Source organism: Podarcis melisellensis (assembly GCF_964234715.1).
Source record: "Podarcis melisellensis genome assembly, chromosome: 17".
In the NCBI taxonomy this organism is placed as follows: Eukaryota; Metazoa; Chordata; class Lepidosauria; order Squamata; family Lacertidae; genus Podarcis; species Podarcis melisellensis.
Window position 1 is genome coordinate 9955571 of NC_138534.1, and position 20038 is coordinate 9975608.

The 20038-nt window shown below is 49.3% G+C and overlaps 2 protein-coding genes across 4 annotated transcripts in view; one reads left to right on the forward strand and one right to left on the reverse strand.

Moving 5' to 3' along the window:
- The window catches only part of CCDC159 (coiled-coil domain containing 159), a 22497-nt gene extending 20102 nt beyond the window's left edge, over positions 1 to 2395 (reverse strand). The window contains exon 1 of one of the 3 annotated variants that reach the window (XM_081894718.1): positions 2250 to 2395. Coding sequence is in view for 2 of the 3 variants with exons in the window: in XM_081894716.1 (XP_081750842.1) it covers positions 1436 to 1471 (36 nt within the window). In the remaining variant the exon portion in view is untranslated. Of the gene's footprint in view, positions 1 to 1435; positions 1579 to 2249 lie in introns of those variants that run through there. The other 2 variants (XM_081894716.1, XM_081894717.1) reach the window with 2 other exon arrangements.
- Positions 1618 to 19616, forward strand: TMEM205 (transmembrane protein 205). The gene is made up of 4 exons (XM_081894896.1): positions 1618 to 1729; positions 6568 to 6689; positions 7856 to 8019; positions 18924 to 19616. The coding sequence occupies exons 2-4, from the start codon at positions 6590 to 6592 to the stop codon at positions 19224 to 19226; spliced, it is 567 nt and encodes a 188-aa protein (XP_081751022.1). The 5' UTR covers positions 1618 to 1729; positions 6568 to 6589; the 3' UTR covers positions 19227 to 19616.
- The last annotated feature ends 422 nt before the right edge of the window (positions 19617 to 20038 follow it).

Genomic DNA, 20038 nt, shown 5'->3' on the forward strand with positions numbered 1-20038 from the left:
TCGGTCACGACCGGACCTAATGGTCAAGGGTCCTTTACCTTTACCTTACAACTGAACATCAACTTCAGCCAGTGCAAAGTCTGGAGAAGGGAATCTCCTGCAAAGTTGCCTTAATATATGTACAAGTAGAAGGGCTTAAGAGAATTAGTTTCAATCATTTTAGAGAAAGGCTTATTCAGAGAAAGAAATATCCCATTAAGCTATTTGAGAGAGGCCTGACTGGGTGGGTGGAGGTCGTGTGCATGAAATTAAGTATAAATAGACAGCTACGGCAATTTTTTATTATTATTATTATTATTATTATTATTATTATTATTATTATTATTATATTGTATAAGTTGTATATTTGCTTTCAATGTACATTGTGATGTTTTATGCACTGAGTTGCTGTTATTTTTATCAATTACAGTTTAGAACAGTGTTTCCCGAAGGAAGCGGATCACCATTTGCTCTGATTTATCACTAAACAGCGGTTTCCCCCTCAAAAACATGAGTCAAGCAGAGAAATGCACAGGGTCCCTTCTTTCTAGGCAGGGAGACCTCAGAACAGGCAAGGAGGCAGCAGCTGCCTTGGTCAGGCGCCTCTTCCCACCAGAAACAGATTCCTTTTTTGGGGGGGGTGTATAATTTGTATTAAGTTTTTCTATTTTCTATTTTAGAATATTCATTTGAACAACCTTAAAATATCAATGACGTCCCTTCTCCTCCTTCCACGGTTCAATTTGCACGCCATAGATCCCTGCATATTTTACATGAACTAAACCATTCAGTAATCCATTGTTACATCCATCAAAATTTATTTACACTGTTGAACTTATCTTAACGCTGCCAACGTTTTCAAACGTACACAATTATTTCCCATATATTCAATAAACATTTTCCAATCTTCTTTACACCTATGTTCTTCTTGTCCTAAGTTAAGTCTGCCAGTTGCGCCTATTCCATCAGTTTAAGTTGCCATTCTTCTTTAGTTGGGACCTTGCTCATTTTCCATTTTGGGGCTAACAAAACACGGGCGCAGTAGTGGCATACATAAATAGTCTTTTTTTTTGAAACCTGGGAATTTTCATCTGAATTTTCCCTAACAAAAAGGACTCTGGTTTTTTTGTGTTTCTTTGTTGTTGTTGTTGTTGTTGTTGTTGTTTCCATTTGAATTATCCCTAACGAAAAGGGCTCTTTTGTGTGTGTTTGTGTTGCTGTGGTTGTTGTTGTGTGTGTGTTTTGGAAAGTACTTTCCCAAAAATATACTTTTCCAACCACCACCAGCTTCCATGGCTGGCCGAGTGCCTGGGGTGGACGTGATGCTCCGACCTCCAGGAGGAGAGCGCCCCTTGATCCGGATCCTGCGCCGCTTCTGGCCCCCCAGGTATCCTGCCCCCGGCGGATGCTATTCTTTCCCACCCCCACCTACGGGGATCATCTCCCCCTCTTTTACCGTCGTGGCCAACACCACCTCCTCTCTCGAGTCCATCGCGCAGCTCTGCCCCAGCGCCCTCCACTTGCCCTGCCGGGCGCAGACAGGACCAGCCTGAGCGCAGCTCGTGGGATCCCGCACGCCGCCCCCCGGCGTGTAACAAAGGGGCGCGGCCCCTCGTGGCCTCGCCTCCCTTCATGACGCTGCTGTTTAGCACAGCCACACACCCCCAATTGCGATCCGCCTCCGTGGGGCGGAGTCTTGGTTACGGCGCTGCGGAGGAGCTCGGCCGCGAGGGCGGAAGAAGCGCATCAGGTAGGGGAGGCGCGATCTCGGGGTCCGGCGTGGAAGGGGACGGGGCGGGGGTGCAGGAGCATCGAAGCCCCCCTTTTCCTAGCTCACCCCGTCTTTTTTTTTCAGGGGGTGGCGGGGAGTTCCAACGACCCCACCCCCGATTTCCCTCCCACCTCCTTCCGATGCAAATACTACTGTTGGGACGGGGGCTGCAGGAGCATGGAAGCCCCCTTTCCCTCTCTCCCCTCCACTCAGAGGAGCCAGTTCTAGGGGCCGAAGGGTCTTTGCACTCACACCCCCATATAAAAAAATTGGAGGGGGCTGCACCCTGTCTTGAGATCGATTGTGCGGGGCGGGATTTAACTGGGCCGCCCCAATATTTCATTTAATTCAAGTTGGCACCCCTGCCCCCCACCTCTTGTAGGGGTACGGGGGTGGGAGGGGTTTTCCAACAGCCCCCCCCTTGCATTTCTTACTCCCGCGGCTCAGCAGCCCGACCCGCTTCCTTTCAACGCTCGACACGCGTCTTTCTTGCAAATACCGCCAGAGGCTTGAGCTGCCGTCCTGGTCTTGTGTTGTTTGCGCTTTCTCTGGAGTAAGCCTCGCTGAAATAGCAGGATCTTGCCTCCGCTGACACGAGCTGGGTTTCGTAACGACCGGACGGCTACTGGCGCCTCCTGTTCGTGGTGGCAATACAGTGGTACCTCGGGTTACATACGCTTCCGGTTACATACAGACTCTGCTAACCCAGAAATATTACATCGGGTTAAGAACTTTGCTTCAGGATAAGAACAGAAATCGGGCGGCGCCAGCAGGAGGCCCCATTAGCTAAAGTGGTGCTTCAGCTTGAACAGTTTCAGGTTAAGAATAAACCTCTGGAACGAATTAAGTACTTAACCCGAGGTACCACTGCAATAATAATAATAATAATAATAATAAATTTTATTTATACCCCGCCCTCCCCAGCCCAGGCCAGGCTCAGGGCGGCTAACAAGCAATAATAAAAACAAGTTGAATGAATACAACTTAAAAACAAGATTAAAATACAACAGAAAATACAGCAAAAGCGGGTCTTAACCCCATTTCGTTTACTGCTATAGAATGAGTTGGCAACCTCCCACAAGGGGGTGTTAACTTGAATAAAATATTGGGGGACAGCAGGTAATCATCGCAGAATTGATCACATGACATAGCACAAACATACCATTTGAGTGGCAGTGTTCATTAACTTTTTGGGGGGGCGAAGACACACCAGCCCCTAGGAGTTGGCTCCTATGTTCCTACCTGCCAGCCCACCACCTTCCTTTGTGCACCCGGCATGCAGGAAAGTGTCTGCCCTTTATGTTTGGACTTTATCCCCATCCCTTCCGCCCCACTCACCGCAGGAAACACAGCACCCTTGGGTGGGGAGGGCCACAAGGGAGCAGCCGGCCAGGACCTCTGGGCTCCATTCCAGCAGACTTCTATAACCCTGGGGCTATCGGCCTCTTCACCCCCTGCCAGACAGCAAGGTTTGTGTAAACCAGGAGTCAGCAAACTTTTTCAGCAGGGGGCTGGTCCACTGCCCCTCAGACCTTATGGAGGGCCAGATTATATTGGGGGGGGGGGAGAATGAATGAATTTCTGTGCCCCACAAATAACGCAGAGATGCATTTTAAATAAAAGGACACATTCTACTCATGTAAAAGCACACTGATTCTCAGACCGTCCGTGGGCCGGATTCAGAGGGCGATTAGGCCAGATCTGCCCCCTGGGCCTTAGTTTGCCTACCCATGGTGTACATACTTCAAAGCACATGCCTCCCCTCAGTGGATTCTGTGAACTATACAGTGGTACCTCAGGTTAAGAACTTAATTCGTTCTGGAGGTCTGTTCTTAACCTGAAGCACCACTTTAGACTCTGCTGTCCAGGGGCGATCTTAAAATGCGATCTTAAAATGCGAAGCCTTCGCTGCCGCCCGCCAGCATTTTAAAAAAACCCAGGTCATTCTCCACTGTCCCGGGGCGATTTAAAAGCCCCCGGGAAGGCAGGCAGGGGGGACAAAGACTTTTGCCCCCCGCCAGCCTTCAGAAGAGGTCCAGGACCTCTTCTGAAGGCCGGCGGGGGGCGAAAGTCTTTGCTCCCCCCCGCCTGCCTTCAAAAGCCGTCCGGGATAGCGGGAAGCGCTTCCCTGCTATCCCGGACCGCTTTTAAAATGCTGGCGGTGGGGAGCAAAGCCTTTCGGCCCCCGCCGGCCTTCCTGGACCTCTTCTGAAGGCCGGAGGGGGGGAAAGGCTTTGCTCCCCACCGCCAGCATTTAAAAGAGGTCCCCGGAGATTTCTTCTTGCGAAGCAAGCCCATAGGGAAATTCGTCTAGCGAAGAGACGCAAAAACCGAAAAACCCTTTCGTCTTGCGGGTTTTTCGTCTTGCGAGGCATTCATCTTGCGGGGCACCACTGTATAGAATAAGAGAACAAGAAGAACATACATTTAAAGAAGATTGGAAAACGTTTATTGAATATATGGGAAATAATTGTGTACAGCTGAAAACACTGGCAGCATGAAGATAAATTCAAACAGTGTAAATAAGTTTTGATGGAAGCAATAATGCAGTAGTGAATGGTATAGTTTTTGAAAATTCAATAAAAATTATATACAAAAAAAAACCTGTGATATAATGGCTCCTTAAAACCAGGGTTACTGTCACCAAAACACAATGCCTAGTTGCCATTTGGGGGCCAGATGGTTCGAAAGTTGTCATTTCGAGAAGAACTTTTTGGTTCCCGACATTCATTCCGATTGTACAGATGAAATATCACAGACAGAATTCTACAAGATGTGTTGCTAGTGTGTGAAAACAGTCAAGATCCAAGGATCCCCAGGCATGCACCTCCAGATGGTGGAGACGTCAGACGCCATCTTGGCGCCCGGGCATCCTCACTTGGTCACAAGTAGGCAATAGCCAACTGCAAAATGCACCTGGCAAATTTTGAATGCTGGGCGGTGGAAGAGGACTGAGGCTGGGGGTGGGGTGGGGAGCTTGCCTAAGACCACCTGGCGAGATCGTGGCAGAGGTGAAATTCAAACTTGGTCGCTGTGGCACAACTGTTTTCAGTAAACACAAGACCAGATCCCTTTGCACGTGACTTCTGTGTGGGGCCTGCCTCTCCCATCTCCTCTTATCACCTTCTGCCAGCTGCTGTTTGGAACACTGTGGGGAAGGCAGTAGAACCTTACCCAGGCCTTCTGAGCGTTTGTTTTTCAAATGCTAATGATTTTTAATACTGTTAGCATGATGTGAGCGGATGATTTCATTCCCAATGCCGTTACAATACATGATTCACAGCTCAGTAAAACATACAAAAACAGAAACATCTGTTCTTCGAGCCAACGTGTTAAAAATAAAATAAACGAGGAGAAAAACAGTTGCAATAATTAACCAAAATATTGAAAGAACTTCTGTACTGTTGCTGATTTCTTGGCTAGTCTTGATATGCAACCCAACCAGTTATACATCCATAGTAGTCTCTGCTCATTTTCCTCTCTTATCAGGAATTGTGTATATATTTTTAAGCTCTTGTGTTCTGATTCATGGGGTATTTCCTGTGTTGCAATTAACCATATCCCCCTATCTTGGCTTGCCACAGCACAAAGAGCAGTGCACTTTTAGAGCACGGCAACTTTATACTGATTACGGCTCATCTTGCCAGAGAGCAAAGGAGTCGTCTGGGTAAGAGTTTCCTGCTGTCTTTGGGCTGGGGCTGAAGAGAAGGATGAAGGGCATTGTGCTAATATCTGCAAAAGCTATAACAATGCATAAGGCTCTGACCTGTTCCCTGCTTCCTTCATTTCCATCCATGGCAACGGAGTTAAGAACACGAGAAGAGCGTGCTGGGCCCAGCCAAGAGCTCCCTCTGGCCCAAGCATCCTGATCTCGCCTGGACCAACTAAATGCTTGTGGGGTGCGCATAAGCAGGGTGCGGGTCCAACTGCCCTCTCCTTCCCTGTGGCTCCTTGCAGCGGATACTCAGAGGCATTCTGCCTCCGACACCATTATGTTAGGCTGCTTGAGACTTGCCAGAATCCCTTTCTAGATGTTTCTTGAGGTTCCGTGTCCTGAATTATTTTGAGTATTTCTGACCCTGTTAATTTCTGGAGCCGACTGCCATCCTTCTGTGATCAGGCTAAGGTCAGCCAAGGTCCCAGGGTAAACTGCCATGATCACCATAAAACACAGAGAGATAGAAATAGGAGAAGGTCCGTATGTCCTATTCATTTACAGTGGTACCTCGGGTTACAGACGCTTCAGGATACAGACTCCACTAACCCTGAAGTAGTACCTCAGGTTAAGAACTTTACCTCACAATGAGAACAGAAATCGTGTGGCAGCGGGAGGCCCCATTAGCTAAAGTGGTGCCTCAGGTTAAGAACAGTTTCAGGTTAAGAACGGACCTCCAGAACGAATTAAGTTCTTAACCCGAGGTACCACTGTACTGCTGTTCTCATTCCTGAAGGAGTGTCTCCACCCCCATCGTTCAGCCCGGACACTGAGGTCCAGCTCCGAGGGCCTTCTGGCGGTTCCCTCACTGAGAGAGGTGAGGTTACAGGGAACCAGGCAGAGGGCCTTCTCGGTAGTGGCGCCCGCCATGTGGAACGCCCTCCCACCAGATGTCAAGGAAATAAACAACTCTCTGACTTTTAGAAGGCATCTGAAGGCATCCCTGTTTAGGGAAGTTTATTATGTTTGATATTTTATTGTGTTTTTAGTGTTCTGTTGGGAGCTGCCCAGAGTGGCTGGAGAAACCCAGCCGGATGGGTGGGGTATAAATAATAAATTATTATTATAATTATCACAATTATCTTCGTTTCTCTCTGCCCAGTCTTAGGTCTCTTACCGCAGCGATGGCAACAGAGGGGGAGCCGAGCAGCTATGTCAAAATCATCCAGCTTTTTGTGCTCTCCACAGCCTGGGGGATGCAGATATGGGTTACCTTTATTGCAGGTACGTTTCCCCGGGGTGGGGTGGGGGTGGGGCAAAGCTTACTTGGATTTTTAGCCTGCCCGGGGAGGAAATGGTATGTGCTCCTCGGATCCTTTTCTCCAGTGCAGCCCTTCTTAACCTGGTGCCCTCCAAATGCTTTGGACTACAAAGCAGCTGCTGGAGAAGGCTGCTGTAACACATTCGTTTCAGATCCTGTTGTGCCCATTGCCTCTCACTTCCAGAACTCAGGGCTTATTCACACCTTTGTTTGTCCCAAGATCCTTTGCCCAGTGCCGGATTTACGTATAAGCTAAACAAGCTATAGCTTAGGGCCCCACTCTCTTGGGGCCCCCCAAAAAAAATTAAAGGAAAAAAACTGGGTGTACATTTCCAAAATAGAAAATAACAAACAAATAAAATAAAACCTACATACAGCAACAGTGTTTTGTGTTGTGTAGGCTCCTATGATGTAAGTCATGGGCCCTGCCTGCTAGCCTGCTCCCTAAAATATCACTGGTTTGCTCATTTCTATATACAGTATAGGGTGCCTACATTCTGCAATTTAGAATTATTAGTAGTTTGCATCGTATATTTACACCTATTATAATTTAATGTTATAGCAAGATTCTAGAGACTAGATTATGAGTCTTTGCAAATTATGTTTGTAAAGGAACTTTTGTTATTGCCAAATGCCAATGTGTTTGCATTACTAAGTTTGTTATGAATAGAAAATCATTTTAAGTTAGAGCTTAATAATTATGTCACTATTAATATACTTCTTAACTGTATTTCAGTTCAACAATTACTTTGATAAAATACATATTTTGTTATGTGCAAATGGCTTTAGATACCTATTAGGTCCATAAATTACCATATAGCATATATTCAACACACAAAAACAGTGAGAATTTGTTGTTGACAGCTGGACATTTAAAGGGTCCTATTACCTTCAGTAGCTTAGGGCCTCATCAAACCTAAATCCGGCCTTGGCTTTGCCCTTTGGTTTAGCACTGAATCAGGGGGGTGGGGGTGGGGCAGCCACTGGGTTTTCCACAGACTGCGGTTTGTTCCGATGCAGCACTAAATAGCAAGTGAAGACCTGTGGTCTCCAAGCACGGGACAATTGGAAGTGTGGACGAGCCCTTCATCCACCTGCTGTAACCCACTCCCTTCTCTCACCTGCACAGGGTTTGTTCTCTTCCGGGGTGTGAGCCGTCATACCTTTGGCCTGGTGCAAAGCAAGCTGTTTCCTTTCTATTTCTACGTCCTGCTTGGCTGCACCTTCCTGAACCTGGTCATCTTCGCTTCGTACCACCCGCGGGAGCTTCTCAGCGCCTGGGATACAGTCCAGGTAGGTACCAACTGGTCATCTACAAATCTTGCAGCTTTTCATCTGGGGCCTGTGTGCAGGAGGTGCTCCTTCATGTAGCTTCTTGAGATCATCAACTATGGACCTTCTGTCACAGTCCGGTTCATGGGCGATCGAAGTCCCGGCTGGGGACGTCGGGAACAGGGGCAAGATGGGGTGGGAGCAGGAACGGGACTCCAGAAGCCAGGACTCAGGAAGTCAAGAGTCCGAGGGTCAGAGAGCCGGGAGTCAAGAAGCCAAGGGTCAGAAGGTAAGGAAGCAAGGAGTCACAAAGTCAAGGGTCCGAGGATCAAGAAGCAAGGAGTCAGACACAGCAAGGCAGGGAACGTGTTGCTGTGGCAAAGAGCTGAAGGGAAAACGCTGACCTTATATCTCTTCCCAGCTCTTGCCACCAGGTGCTGTGAGTTACCAATCGACCTCGCCTTGCCTCTTCAGAACAAACTGAGGAAGGCCCCAGTCCGGCAGAGTCCTATTGGTCACAGTGGCCTGGCTCCTGCGCCCACACCTGACACCTGCAGTTTGAAGACGTGAGCCCCCCAAACCTACAAGCCAGTGTTGATGCTGCAAAAATTCTTTCCTCTGTGGAATAAGCCTAGCCGCTTTACTGTTCAATTTGTGTCTCTTAGAAGACCTCCTCTTTCCTTCCTTTGTATTTTGTATGGAATTTCCCTCACCTTTCAAGGCCTTTCTGTCCCAAGATCCTTTGCATGATTTCCCCGTGTTCTTCCTGCCTCCCTAGTTCCATCGCAGCACAGGCAGGCTTAGGCCTAAGGCAGGGGTCAGCAAGGTTTACCTCGCCTGGCCAGGTTCACTCCAGCGGAGATCCCTCTGTGGGCCAGATGGCGCCTGCGATTTCCGGTGTTTGCGCGGATGTGATTTGCGGCACCGCAGAAGCAAGTCCCTGTGCTGTGCTGCGCCGGTTTAGCGCAGCATGTTGGGACTTGCCGAGTGGGCAGTCGGGGTCATCTCGTGGGCCGGTTAAACAACCCCCAGGGCCGCTTGTGGTGACAGCAGTCACGAAATTAAGAGACGCCTGCTCCTTGGAAGAAAGGCGATGGCAAACCTAAACAGTATCTTAAAAAGCAGAGACATCACCTTGCCAACAAAGGTCTGTATAGTTAAAGCCATGGTTTTCCCAGTAGTGATGTATGGAAGTGAGAGGTGGACCATAAAGAAGGCTGATCGCCAAAGAATTGATGCTTTTGAATTATGGTGCTGGAGGAGGCTCTTGAGAGTCCCATGGACTGCAAGAAGATCAAACCTCTCCATTCTGAAGGAAATCAGCCCTGAGTGCTCACGGGAAGGACAGATCCTGAAGCTGAGGCTCCAATACTTTGGCCACCTCATGAGAAGAGAAGGCTCCCTGGAAAAGACCCTGATGTTGGAAAAGATGGAGGGCACAAGGAGAAGGGGATGACAGGATGAGATGGTTGGACGGTGTTCTCGAAGCTACAAACGTGAGTCTGACCAAACTGCTGGAAGAAGAAGAAGAGTTTGGATTTGATATCCCGCTTTATCACTACCCGAAGGAGTCTCAAAGCGGCTAACATTCTCCTTTCCCTTCCTCCCCCACAACAAACACTCTGTGAGGTGAGTGGGGCTGAGAGACCTCAAAGAAGTGTGACTAGCCCAAGGTCACCCAGCAGCTGCATGTGGAGGAACAGGGAAGCGAACCCGGTTCACCAGATTACGAGTCCACCGCCCTTAACCACTACACCACACGGGCTCTCACTGCTGGAGGCAGTGGAAGACAGAAGTGTCTGGCGTGCTCTGGTCCATGGGGTCACAAAGAGTCGGACACGACTAAACGACTAAACAACAACAACAAGGGCCACTTGTGGCCCATGGGCCTTAGGTTGGCGACCCCTCGCCTAAGGCAATCACAACGCATTCAGAAGTTTTATATTTACAGTGGTACTTCTGGTTACGTACTTAATTCGTTCCAGAGGTCCATTCTTAACCTGAAGCACCACTTTAGCTAATGGGGCCGCTGTGCCACCACTGCACAATTTTTGTTCTCATCCTGAAGCAAAGTTCTTAACCCGAGGTACTATTTCTGGGTTAGCGGAGTCTGTAACCTGAAGCATCTGTAATCTGAAGCGTATGTAACCCGAGGTACAACTGTATTAAGGAACCCGAGATCTACTCCTCCTTATTCAACCCTGCTGCTACACAAACCTCTGCCCACCCCCAAACATTTTAAAAATATTTGTAATTCAATCTTAGAACATCATTTACCATAAAGACCATTGTGTCATATGAGGAAGGTGGGAAACAAAATACAACATTCCAGCAAGGAAAGCAGTCCTTTGTATCTGGGAGGCTGGTGTGAGGCGGAAGAGGAGCAGTGTTCACCTTGTGTGCTGCAGATACTTAAGACACAGTAGGTTTCATGAACAGCTACCTCCCCGTTTCTTAAACCTGAGCACATCAGGAAGAAATGTGAGCAGTCTAGCTCTGGAAAAACCTGTTCAGAGTGGCCATGGAATCTCACTGAAGGTACATTCTTTCACCTTTGGTGGACGTGCCCAAGGATTAAGGCTTTCTGGGAGATGATCTATAATGAAATGAAAAATGTATTTAAATATACCTTTCTGAAGAAACCAGAGGCCTTTCTCCTGGGCCAATCGGTGCTAAAGAAGGATAGATTTTTTTTTATGTGTGCAAGAATACTTATCGCAAAGTATTGGAAGACACAAGATCTACCCACCCGGGAAGAATGGCAGATGAAGGTGATGGATTACATGGAACTGGCGGAAATAACTGGCAGAATCCGAGACCAGGGAGAAGAGTCGGTAGAAGAAGGTTGGAAGAAATTTAAAGACTATCTACAGAAACATTGTAAAATTAAGGAATGTTAGAAGGATGCTGGAATGAAGTTATGTGGTTTTAGCAGCAATGTTACAAAGGAGTAAGTAAAAATGGATTGTTAACAGCTGAGAATGTAAAGTTACAATATATTAAGATAAATTATTAAGATAAAAACAAAGATGGAAAGGATTTGCTGAACTAACTAATTGAACTAGAACACAAAAAAGGGAGGTGTGAGGAGGTCAAGGAAACAAGCAAATGAAAGATAAGATATGGAAAGATTGACTTGTTTTTAATTGTCTTATTTTTCTGTATTTTGTATTTTTTGTTTTATTTTTCTTTATTTTTGTATTTTTTTGAAATTTCAATAAATATTTTTTTAAAAAAACAACAGAGTGGCCATGGAATCTCTTTGTTGATAAGGCACTGAAGTAAAGCCTATCCTTTCAGAAGACAGGAGGTGGGACTATTTGATCTACCAGATAGGAGCCATAGGTAAAAGGTAAATGACCCCTGGACAGTTAAGTCCAGTCAAAGGTGACTATGGGGTTGCGGCGCTCATCTCGCTTTCAGGCCGAGGGAGCCGGCGTTTGTCCACAGACAGCTTTCCCGGTCAAAAACCAGGAGCGTTGCTGTCACGGCCACCCAGGACTGGTCCCAGCTCACAAGAGACCTCACTCCGTTGCAGCTTATTTACAGGAAAAGTTTATTGAAGATTTCTGCTTCTCATACAGTTCAGCATTGTGGCCGTACGTCTGCCACGTTAGACCGCTGAAGTCCCCTCTGACTCCTCCCCTCTTCCGCACCAACTTAATAGCCTGGCTCTAGACCACCTCTTCCTCTCCTTTCTTTTCCGCAGGGTCTTCCTGCCCCCCTGGGTTCCCTCTCTCCGTGACTCGCCTGAGGCTGAATCCTCTGCCGCCTCTTCCCCCCTCTTTCTGGCTTTAGGGCCGGGCTCCTCCCCTGAGCTCTCTCCACTTCCGCGCGCCTCTACGTTTGAACTTGGCGCGCGTACGTTGCTGCTGACCTTTCTTTCGACCGCTACACCACCCCCTGCTCTGCTCTCCACCCTTTCCGGCTGAACACCCTGCTCCAACCCCCTCTCTCTGTTCTCTCCTAATCCTGCTCCCTCCGAGAGGCTGACGACTCCACCCCCTTTACTCCGTTCCGGCTGAGACGTCTCTTGCTTCCTCTGTCTTCCACTGGGCTCCTCTCCGCTTCTCCCTTCTCCTCCCCTTTGCTTGATTAAGGTAACCCCCTTTTGAGAATCCTCTGACTCGCTGCTCAGACTCGTGGATTCCCTCAGAATTCCGTCATCTTCTTCCTCATCCTTCTGCCCCTCCTCCCACTCGCTCTCCGTCTCCTCTGTCATCTCCTCCTCTCTCCCAGAAACCCTGACATCCATCCCCCCCTCGAAGCCCCCCCTTCCCCCCTCCCGCTCGCCGGGGACCGGTTGTGGAAACTGCGGCTCTTCGGGGGTAGGCTCAGGATACAGGTCGTCTACGTCAATGTTCTCTGCTGGCAGTTCTGTGTAAGTGTATTCGAAGTCGGGTTCTTCCCCCAAATGCTTCTCAGTCTCTGCTTCCATCGCTACTTCCTCCGGTGCTGCCCGCCAAGGACCTATCAGCCACCTCTTACGCCATTCCTCCTCTGGCTGCTCCTCCCACCAATAAGGGGTTTCCGTGTCCACCCCCGAGCACGATCCCCTGGGCGGGCTTGATTCTGGTGTTCTTTCCTCGGGGGAAGAGAAACCCCTGAACGTGCTATCTGACAATGTGGGTGTGAAAAGCCAGTCATCAAAGTACTCAGCTGGCATGGGTCTATGTGGGAAAAGTGCATGGAACTCTTCTTTCAAAAGGGGTTCGTCTAACTCGTAGCCTGGCACCCAACTATTAGCAGCGGCTGGTGTGCCCTCCCTGGCGAGAAAATATTCAACTCCCTCCTCCCCCCATCTCGAGTCCAGTATCTCTGTGACCTCGTTAAGAGGTCCTGGTCTTGGCGATTCCCCCCTCTCAGGCGCCCTCCTACGTGGCTCTGGGGGTGCTCCTGACTCTTGAAACCTGTGTGGGGTTTTGTAGGGAGTGAGCACCGACCTATGAAAGACCGGGTGCACCCTGGAACCCTCCGGAAGGGCTAGACGAAAAGCCACCGGATTGATCTTATCCTCAACTTGATATGGCCCTAGCTGCCTGTGTCCTAACTTCTTCTTGGCCAATGACCTGGCCGGCATCGCGTGGGCTGCTAACCACACCCAGTCCCCAACCTGGATGTCCTCTCCCGCCCTCCTGTGCTTATCGGCCTGCACCTTATACGCCTGTTTTGCCAGCTCCAAATGTCTCCGCAGCTCCTCGTGCACCTCGTGCAACTCCGCTGCAAACTGGTCGGCATCTTGAGGCCCCCCCCCTCCTGGTGCCGCAAATCTCGGGAAGGTCCTGGGATGACGGCCATTGTTCGCGAAGAAAGGCGTCACCCCGGTGGATGCGTGTTTCGTGTTGTTGTAGGCGAATTCAGCCATCGGCAGATAGTCCACCCACGCCGCAGGTCGCTGGTTGGCGTAGCACCGCAGGTACTGCTGCATGATCGCGTTGACCCTCTCCGCTTGACCGTTGGTTTGTGGATGCCTCGCCGATGTCAGGTTGATTTTGACGTGCAAGATGCCCAGAAGCTTTCGCCAGAAAGTGGAAACAAACTGGCGTCCCCTGTCGGACAAGACGGACTGCGGAAGTCCATGCACTCTGAAGACGTGATCGATGAAGAGCTTTGCGGTCTGTTCTGCCGTCGCCACCTTGGCACAAGGGATGAAGTGCGCCATCTTGGTGAACAAGTCCACCACCACTAACACCGCCGTCTTACCTCTGGAGCTGGGCAGGTCTGTAACAAAGTCCAACGCTACCCTCTCCCACGGTTGCTGCGGTGTCTCCAGCGGTTCTAGCAATCCCGCCTGCTTCTGGTGCACTGGTTTGGACCTCTGGCAGATATCACACCTGGCGACGTAGTCCGCCACCTCTCCTCTCATCTGGGGCCACCAAAAGTCTCTAGCCACCAACTCCATCGTCTTCTCTTTGCCGAAATGGCCTGCACTAGGGGCGTCATGCAATTGTTGCAGAACCTTGGCTCGAAGCTCGTCGGTGGGCACGTAAAGGGCACCCTTACGAGTCAAAAGTCCATCTTGCAATTGAAACTCATCATTGTCTCGCGACCCTCCGCGTAGTTCCTCCATCTTAGACTGTGCAAACTGATCCCTTTGCAACGCGCGTCGCACCGCGTCCAGGTCGACTGCGATGGTAGCGCACGTCCACGCCTGCGGTGCGAAAATGTGCTTTGCTGCGATTGGAGCTGCTTCCTCCAAGTATTGCGGCTTTCGGGATAGCGCGTCTGCAATAACATTGGAGTCTCCTGGGATGTATTCTATTTTGAAGTCGAAGTCCGCGAAGAACTCCGCCCAGCGCATGTGTCGCTGGGTCTGCAACTTAGCCGTCCGCCAATACTCTAAGTTCTTGTGATCCGTGCGGACCTGCACCGTGTGCTTGGCTCCTATCAAGAAGTGTCGCCACGCTTTGAAAGCTGCATGAATGGCCAACAACTCCCTGTCCCATATGGTATAATTGCGCTCCGTCTTGCTGAGCTTCCGGGAGTAGAACGCACCCGGTCTCCAGTTGCCTTGTGAATCCTCTTGCAAAAGAACGGCCCCAACCGCTCTGTCTGACGCATCGGTCTCTACCCGCATGGGTCTGCCGGGATTCACGTGGAGCAGCTGCTCTTCGGAGGCGAAAAGACCCTTAAGTGTCCGGAAGGACCGCTCCGCTTGTTCGGTCCAGACGAACTTCTTCTTCTTGGAACTGAGGGTGTCAGTGATAGCCGCCGTCGCGTTCGCAAAGCCTTTAATAAACTTGCGGTAAAAATTGGCAAAGCCGATGAACCTCTGGACCTCTTTCCGATTTCGAGGGCTTTTCCAGTCCAACAGCGCTTGAACCTTAGCCCTGTCCATGGCCAGTCCCTCGTCGGACAACTTGTAGCCAAGGAAATCAACCTCTCTGACATCAAACTGGCATTTTTCCAACTTGGCGTACAGCCTGTGTTCCTTCAGCCTCTGCAGGACCTCCCTCACGTCCTTATCGTGATCCTCCGGCGATTCCGAGAAAATCAGGATATCGTCGAGAAAGCAGACACACTTTTTGTAGAGGAGACCTGCTAGCACGTGGTGCATAAATGCTTGAAAAACGTGGCTGCCATTTTGGAGGCCGAAAGGCATGACTCTGTATTCGTATGTGCCCAGAGGGGTGAACATGGCGGTCTTCCACTCATCTCCTTTCCGGATGCGGATGAGATTGTAAGCTCCACGTAGGTCCAGCTTGGTGAAAATCTTGCCCCTCCTGACGGTCGCTAAAAGGTCGTCAATCTTGGGCATGGGGAAAGCTTTGGGCTTAGTCAAGCTGTTGATGAACCTGTAGTCCACTATAAGCCTTTTTTGGGGCGTGTCCTTCTTCTTCACAAAGAAAACAGGGCTGCCTCCCGCTGCTTTAGATTCCTGGATGAAACCGCGCTTGAGGTTATGGTCTATGAACTCCCGAAGCTCTTGCATTTCGTCCTCCGACATGGAGTACAGCTTGGCAGCAGGCAATTGCGCCCCTGGCACTAAATCAATCGCGCAGTCGTAAGGTCTATGAGGCGGCAACTTGTCAGCTTCCTTCTCACAGAAAACCTCCAAGAATTCCTGGTACTTGTGAGGCACTGTTTGCACCATACCCAGATGCAATGGCTGCTCAGCTTCTCCTCCCTGATCGGTCTGAAAGCAATGCTGAGCACAATACGATGAACAAAAGTTGATCTGCCTCTGGTACCACGCAACCGCGGGACTGTGCCTCTCCAGCCAACTCATGCCTAACACGATGGGTGTGTCCGATAAGTGGGTGACATTGAAACTAATAAGCTCTCGATGGTTGCCAATCTGCATCATCATGGGAGGGGTTTGCTGCACCACTTGCCCCCCCAGCAACTTCCTGCCGTCCACCGTGACCACGTTCAGAGGCGTCGTTGCAGGCAGGAGCGCCATGTTGTGCTGCTTAACGAACTGCAGTCCCATGAAGTCGGCGTTGCTTCCCGAATCGATCGTTATTGGAACCTCGAGGAGTCTCCCATCAGGCAACTGGAGTGTTGCTGTGAGCAGAACTGCCGGTTTGGGAGGCAAAGGGTCCACGCTCTGCAGTGATGCTGGGGGCTTGTCTACAGATCCGCCTGGCTGAGCCCCAGTAGCTCTGCTTCCAGCCAGGCACTGTCGTTTCCCTGAAGCTGCTCCCCTGGTTGCACCTCTGCTGTTACAGTTGCCAGCGCTGCAGTGTGCTTCTGGAGCCTCTGGGGGCACTCTTTCGCCATATGGTGCGCACTGTCACAGATGTAACACTTCCTGGTTCCTCTAGGAGGCTTCGCTTTGGCTGCACCAGGGACAGGGCTCTGGGATGGCTTCTGAGCCCTAGCACCACCAATCTCCATTGGCTCCTCTCTGTCCTTCCCCATTGGCGAGGGGTGCGCACGGCTGAAGTCCCTGTGCACAAAAGGGAGAGTCCTTGCTTGCGCACGCGCTTGGGGCCCGTCCTCCTCGTGCCACGGACGCCCCTCATGTCGAATTCCAAGAGCTAAAGCCCGTTGCACCACGTCTTCTAGGGTCTGGGGTCTGTCCCCCCTAGCGATCTCATCCTTGATGGGGGGGCTCAATCCCTCCCAAAAAAGATCTCTGACCGGTTTACTGTCCTTTGGCCAATCTAAGGCGGTGAGCAATGCAAAAAATTTAGAGTGGTATTGGCGCACAGTCGCTTTCCCCTGCCTCAGCCCGTGCATTTGACGGCGCGCAATGTCCACATCCACAGAGGATTGAAAACAAGAATCCATCGCTTTGATGAACGCAGTTGAATCGCGACGGGCCGGTCCATCTTCGCGCCACAAATTGCGTAGCCAAGCCCTGGCCTCCCCATGCAGGTGCGAAACAATGAACCCCACTCTCTCCTCCTCATCTTTAAAATCGTGACGGAGTAAGTGCAGTGCATATACAACGTCCGCTCTGAAATTGGGATAGTCTTGCAAGTTGCCATTAAAATGCGGAACTAGGGCACCCCCCCTCCGTCCAAGCGCAATGCCCTCCGCTCTGGATCCTGGGGCCCCCGCCTTGTCCGCGCGCTCCCACCTTGCCTGCAAATCCTGGCACGTCTTCTCCAAGTCGTCATTCTTCTTCTGCGAAGCAATGACTGCCGATGTGAGAGCGGTAACCTGATTCCGCAATGCAACCAGCTGCTCCTCAGCGCTCATGGCTGCTCCCGTTCGTGAGCTTCGCAAAAAAAAAAAAATTTTTGCTTTCAGAGAGGGGACTTACTGTCACGGCCACCCAGGACTGGTCCCAGCTCACAAGAGACCTCACTCCGTTGCAGCTTATTTACAGGAAAAGTTTATTGAAGATTTCTGCTTCTCATACAGTTCAGCATTGTGGCCGTACGTCTGCCACGTTAGACCGCTGAAGTCCCCTCTGACTCCTCCCCTCTTCCGCACCAACTTAATAGCCTGGCTCTAGACCACCTCTTCCTCTCCTTTCTTTTCCGCAGGGTCTTCCTGCCCCCCTGGGTTCCCTCTCTCCGTGACTCGCCTGAGGCTGAATCCTCTGCCGCCTCTTCCCCCCTCTTTCTGGCTTTAGGGCCGGGCTCCTCCCCTGAGCTCTCTCCACTTCCGCGCGCCTCTACGTTTGAACTTGGCGCGCGTACGTTGCTGCTGACCTTTCTTTCGACCGCTACACCACCCCCTGCTCTGCTCTCCACCCTTTCCGGCTGAACACCCTGCTCCAACCCCCTCTCTCTGTTCTCTCCTAATCCTGCTCCCTCCGAGAGGCTGACGACTCCACCCCCTTTACTCCGTTCCGGCTGAGACGTCTCTTGCTTCCTCTGTCTTCCACTGGGCTCCTCTCCGCTTCTCCCTTCTCCTCCCCTTTGCTTGATTAAGGTAACCCCCTTTTGAGAATCCTCTGACTCGCTGCTCAGACTCGTGGATTCCCTCAGAATTCCGTCATCTTCTTCCTCATCCTTCTGCCCCTCCTCCCACTCGCTCTCCGTCTCCTCTGTCATCTCCTCCTCTCTCCCAGAAACCCTGACAGTTGCGATTGACCATAATCAGTCTCAGGTTCCGCCAGTCAATCAACGTGTTGTACATGCCTGGGTTATTCTATTAGAAATACACAGAACGATAATTATGAAATTGTTGTGAGGTTTAATAAATTAACTGTTTATATTTGGACAACTTTTCTGCTGTGCTTTATTGGAAGGAGAAAAATAATCATTTCCTTGTGAACAATTTAAACAATTTATTTAACTAAAGCAATAACATTATAGCATATTTATGTATGTTTGTTAACTGATGTGGTTAAACAATTAAAACAAAAAAGCTTAGACTGAGTTTTAGCACACATGAAAAACTAAAACAAATCCTTATTTCCTGATGAACAGCATTTGGACTATAATGTAACATAAATAGAAAGATTTTTCCTCCAAAAGCATTTTATTTTTATTTTTTGTTTTCTTTCTTTTTTGAAGTTTTATTTGAGTTTGGGATTTTTACATACATTATATTATCTCCTTCCAATTTTAAATTTCCCATAGAATTTTTTTCTTTCTCTCCCTCCCCCCCTCCCAATTATCCATTGGAAGGGTTCATACTATTATCCTCAACCATGGGCATAGCGTCTTTAGTTTCCACCGAATGTCTTTTGTTCCAGTAGTTTTTATCCATTGAAGATACGGGTTTTTCCATCTGTTCCTTATTGTGGTGGACTTGACCTTCCACGTTGTTTCCTGTGACATGACCAAAAGCATTTTATTTGAAAATCCAATTTAAATTTTTAAGAAATCTGATTTAAATAAAAAAAATCTGAATTAAAATTTAAAAATCTGATTTAAATAAAAAAATTGAATTAAATAAAAAAAATGAATTAAATAAAAAAATTTTTTTTAAAAAAAATAATAATAATTGATTTTTATCCACCCTGTTTTCATCCCAGAATTCCAGAAAAGGTCACGGTATACCTTGTGTCTCCTCTGCAGATTGTGTCCTTTTTTATTGGCCTCATTCTGGCAGCTTCCAATGCTTCCTGGCTCTCCCAAGTCACCACCAAGACCATGTTCAAGATGCAGGAGATTGAAAGGGAGCATGGCCTCGGGGACGAGGTGGGGCTGTCGGCTCGGCGGGAGGCTTACCAGCTTCTGAAGGAGAAGGATGCCAAGTACCAGAGCCTGCGCCAAAAGTTCTTCAAGTTCCACGGCCTGTCCTCTCTCTGCAACCTGGCCAGTGTCATCTGCACCGGGGTGAATTTGGCATGCCTAGCACTGCAGCTGGACAGCCTTTAGACTGCAGGGGGCGCTCTACCCATCTACTCCTGCCGTCGCTCCAGGATTGTTTTCTAAGGCACAAAACCGAACTTTCTCTCGAAGCAAAGATGACAGCCTGGATTCTGAGCTATGATTGACCACTTGGAGAGAAGGAGTTTGACAGGGGCCAGAAATCAATTCATTGGAGTGAATGGGTGTGGGAGAAACTACCCACTCCTGAAACAGCCAGATTTTTCCCCCTCCCTAAAGGACAGAATTGGATAACCTGTGTTGGAATCTAGAATAAAGCCTGTTTGGTCATATTCCTCAGTACCCAGACCTCTGGGTCCCTTCCAACTCTTTAAGATTCTATTATCTTGTTTTGGACACTTTTGCATAAATAAAAGCCATTTCTATTTCTGCATCTCAGATTGCCTAGCAGCCATTTTTTAAAAATAGTTTTTATTAAGTTTTACAGTTTTATATTCAACACAAACATCATTATCACAAAATACTACTACTACTACTACTAATAATAATAATTTATTATTTATACCCCGCCCATCTGGCTGAGTTTCCCCAGCCACTCTGGGCGGCTCCCAATCAAGTGTTAAAAACAGTACGGCGTTACATATTAAAAACGTTCCTGAACACGGCTGCCTTAAGATGTCTTCTGAATGTTAGGTAGTTGTTTATGTCTTTGACATCTGATGGGAGTTCCACAGGGCGGGCACCACTACCGAGAAGGCCCTCTGCCTGGTTCCCTGTAGCCTCACTTCTCGCAATGAGGGAACTGCCAGAAGGCCCTCGGCGCTGGATCTCAGTGTCTGGGCAGAATGATGGGGGTGGAG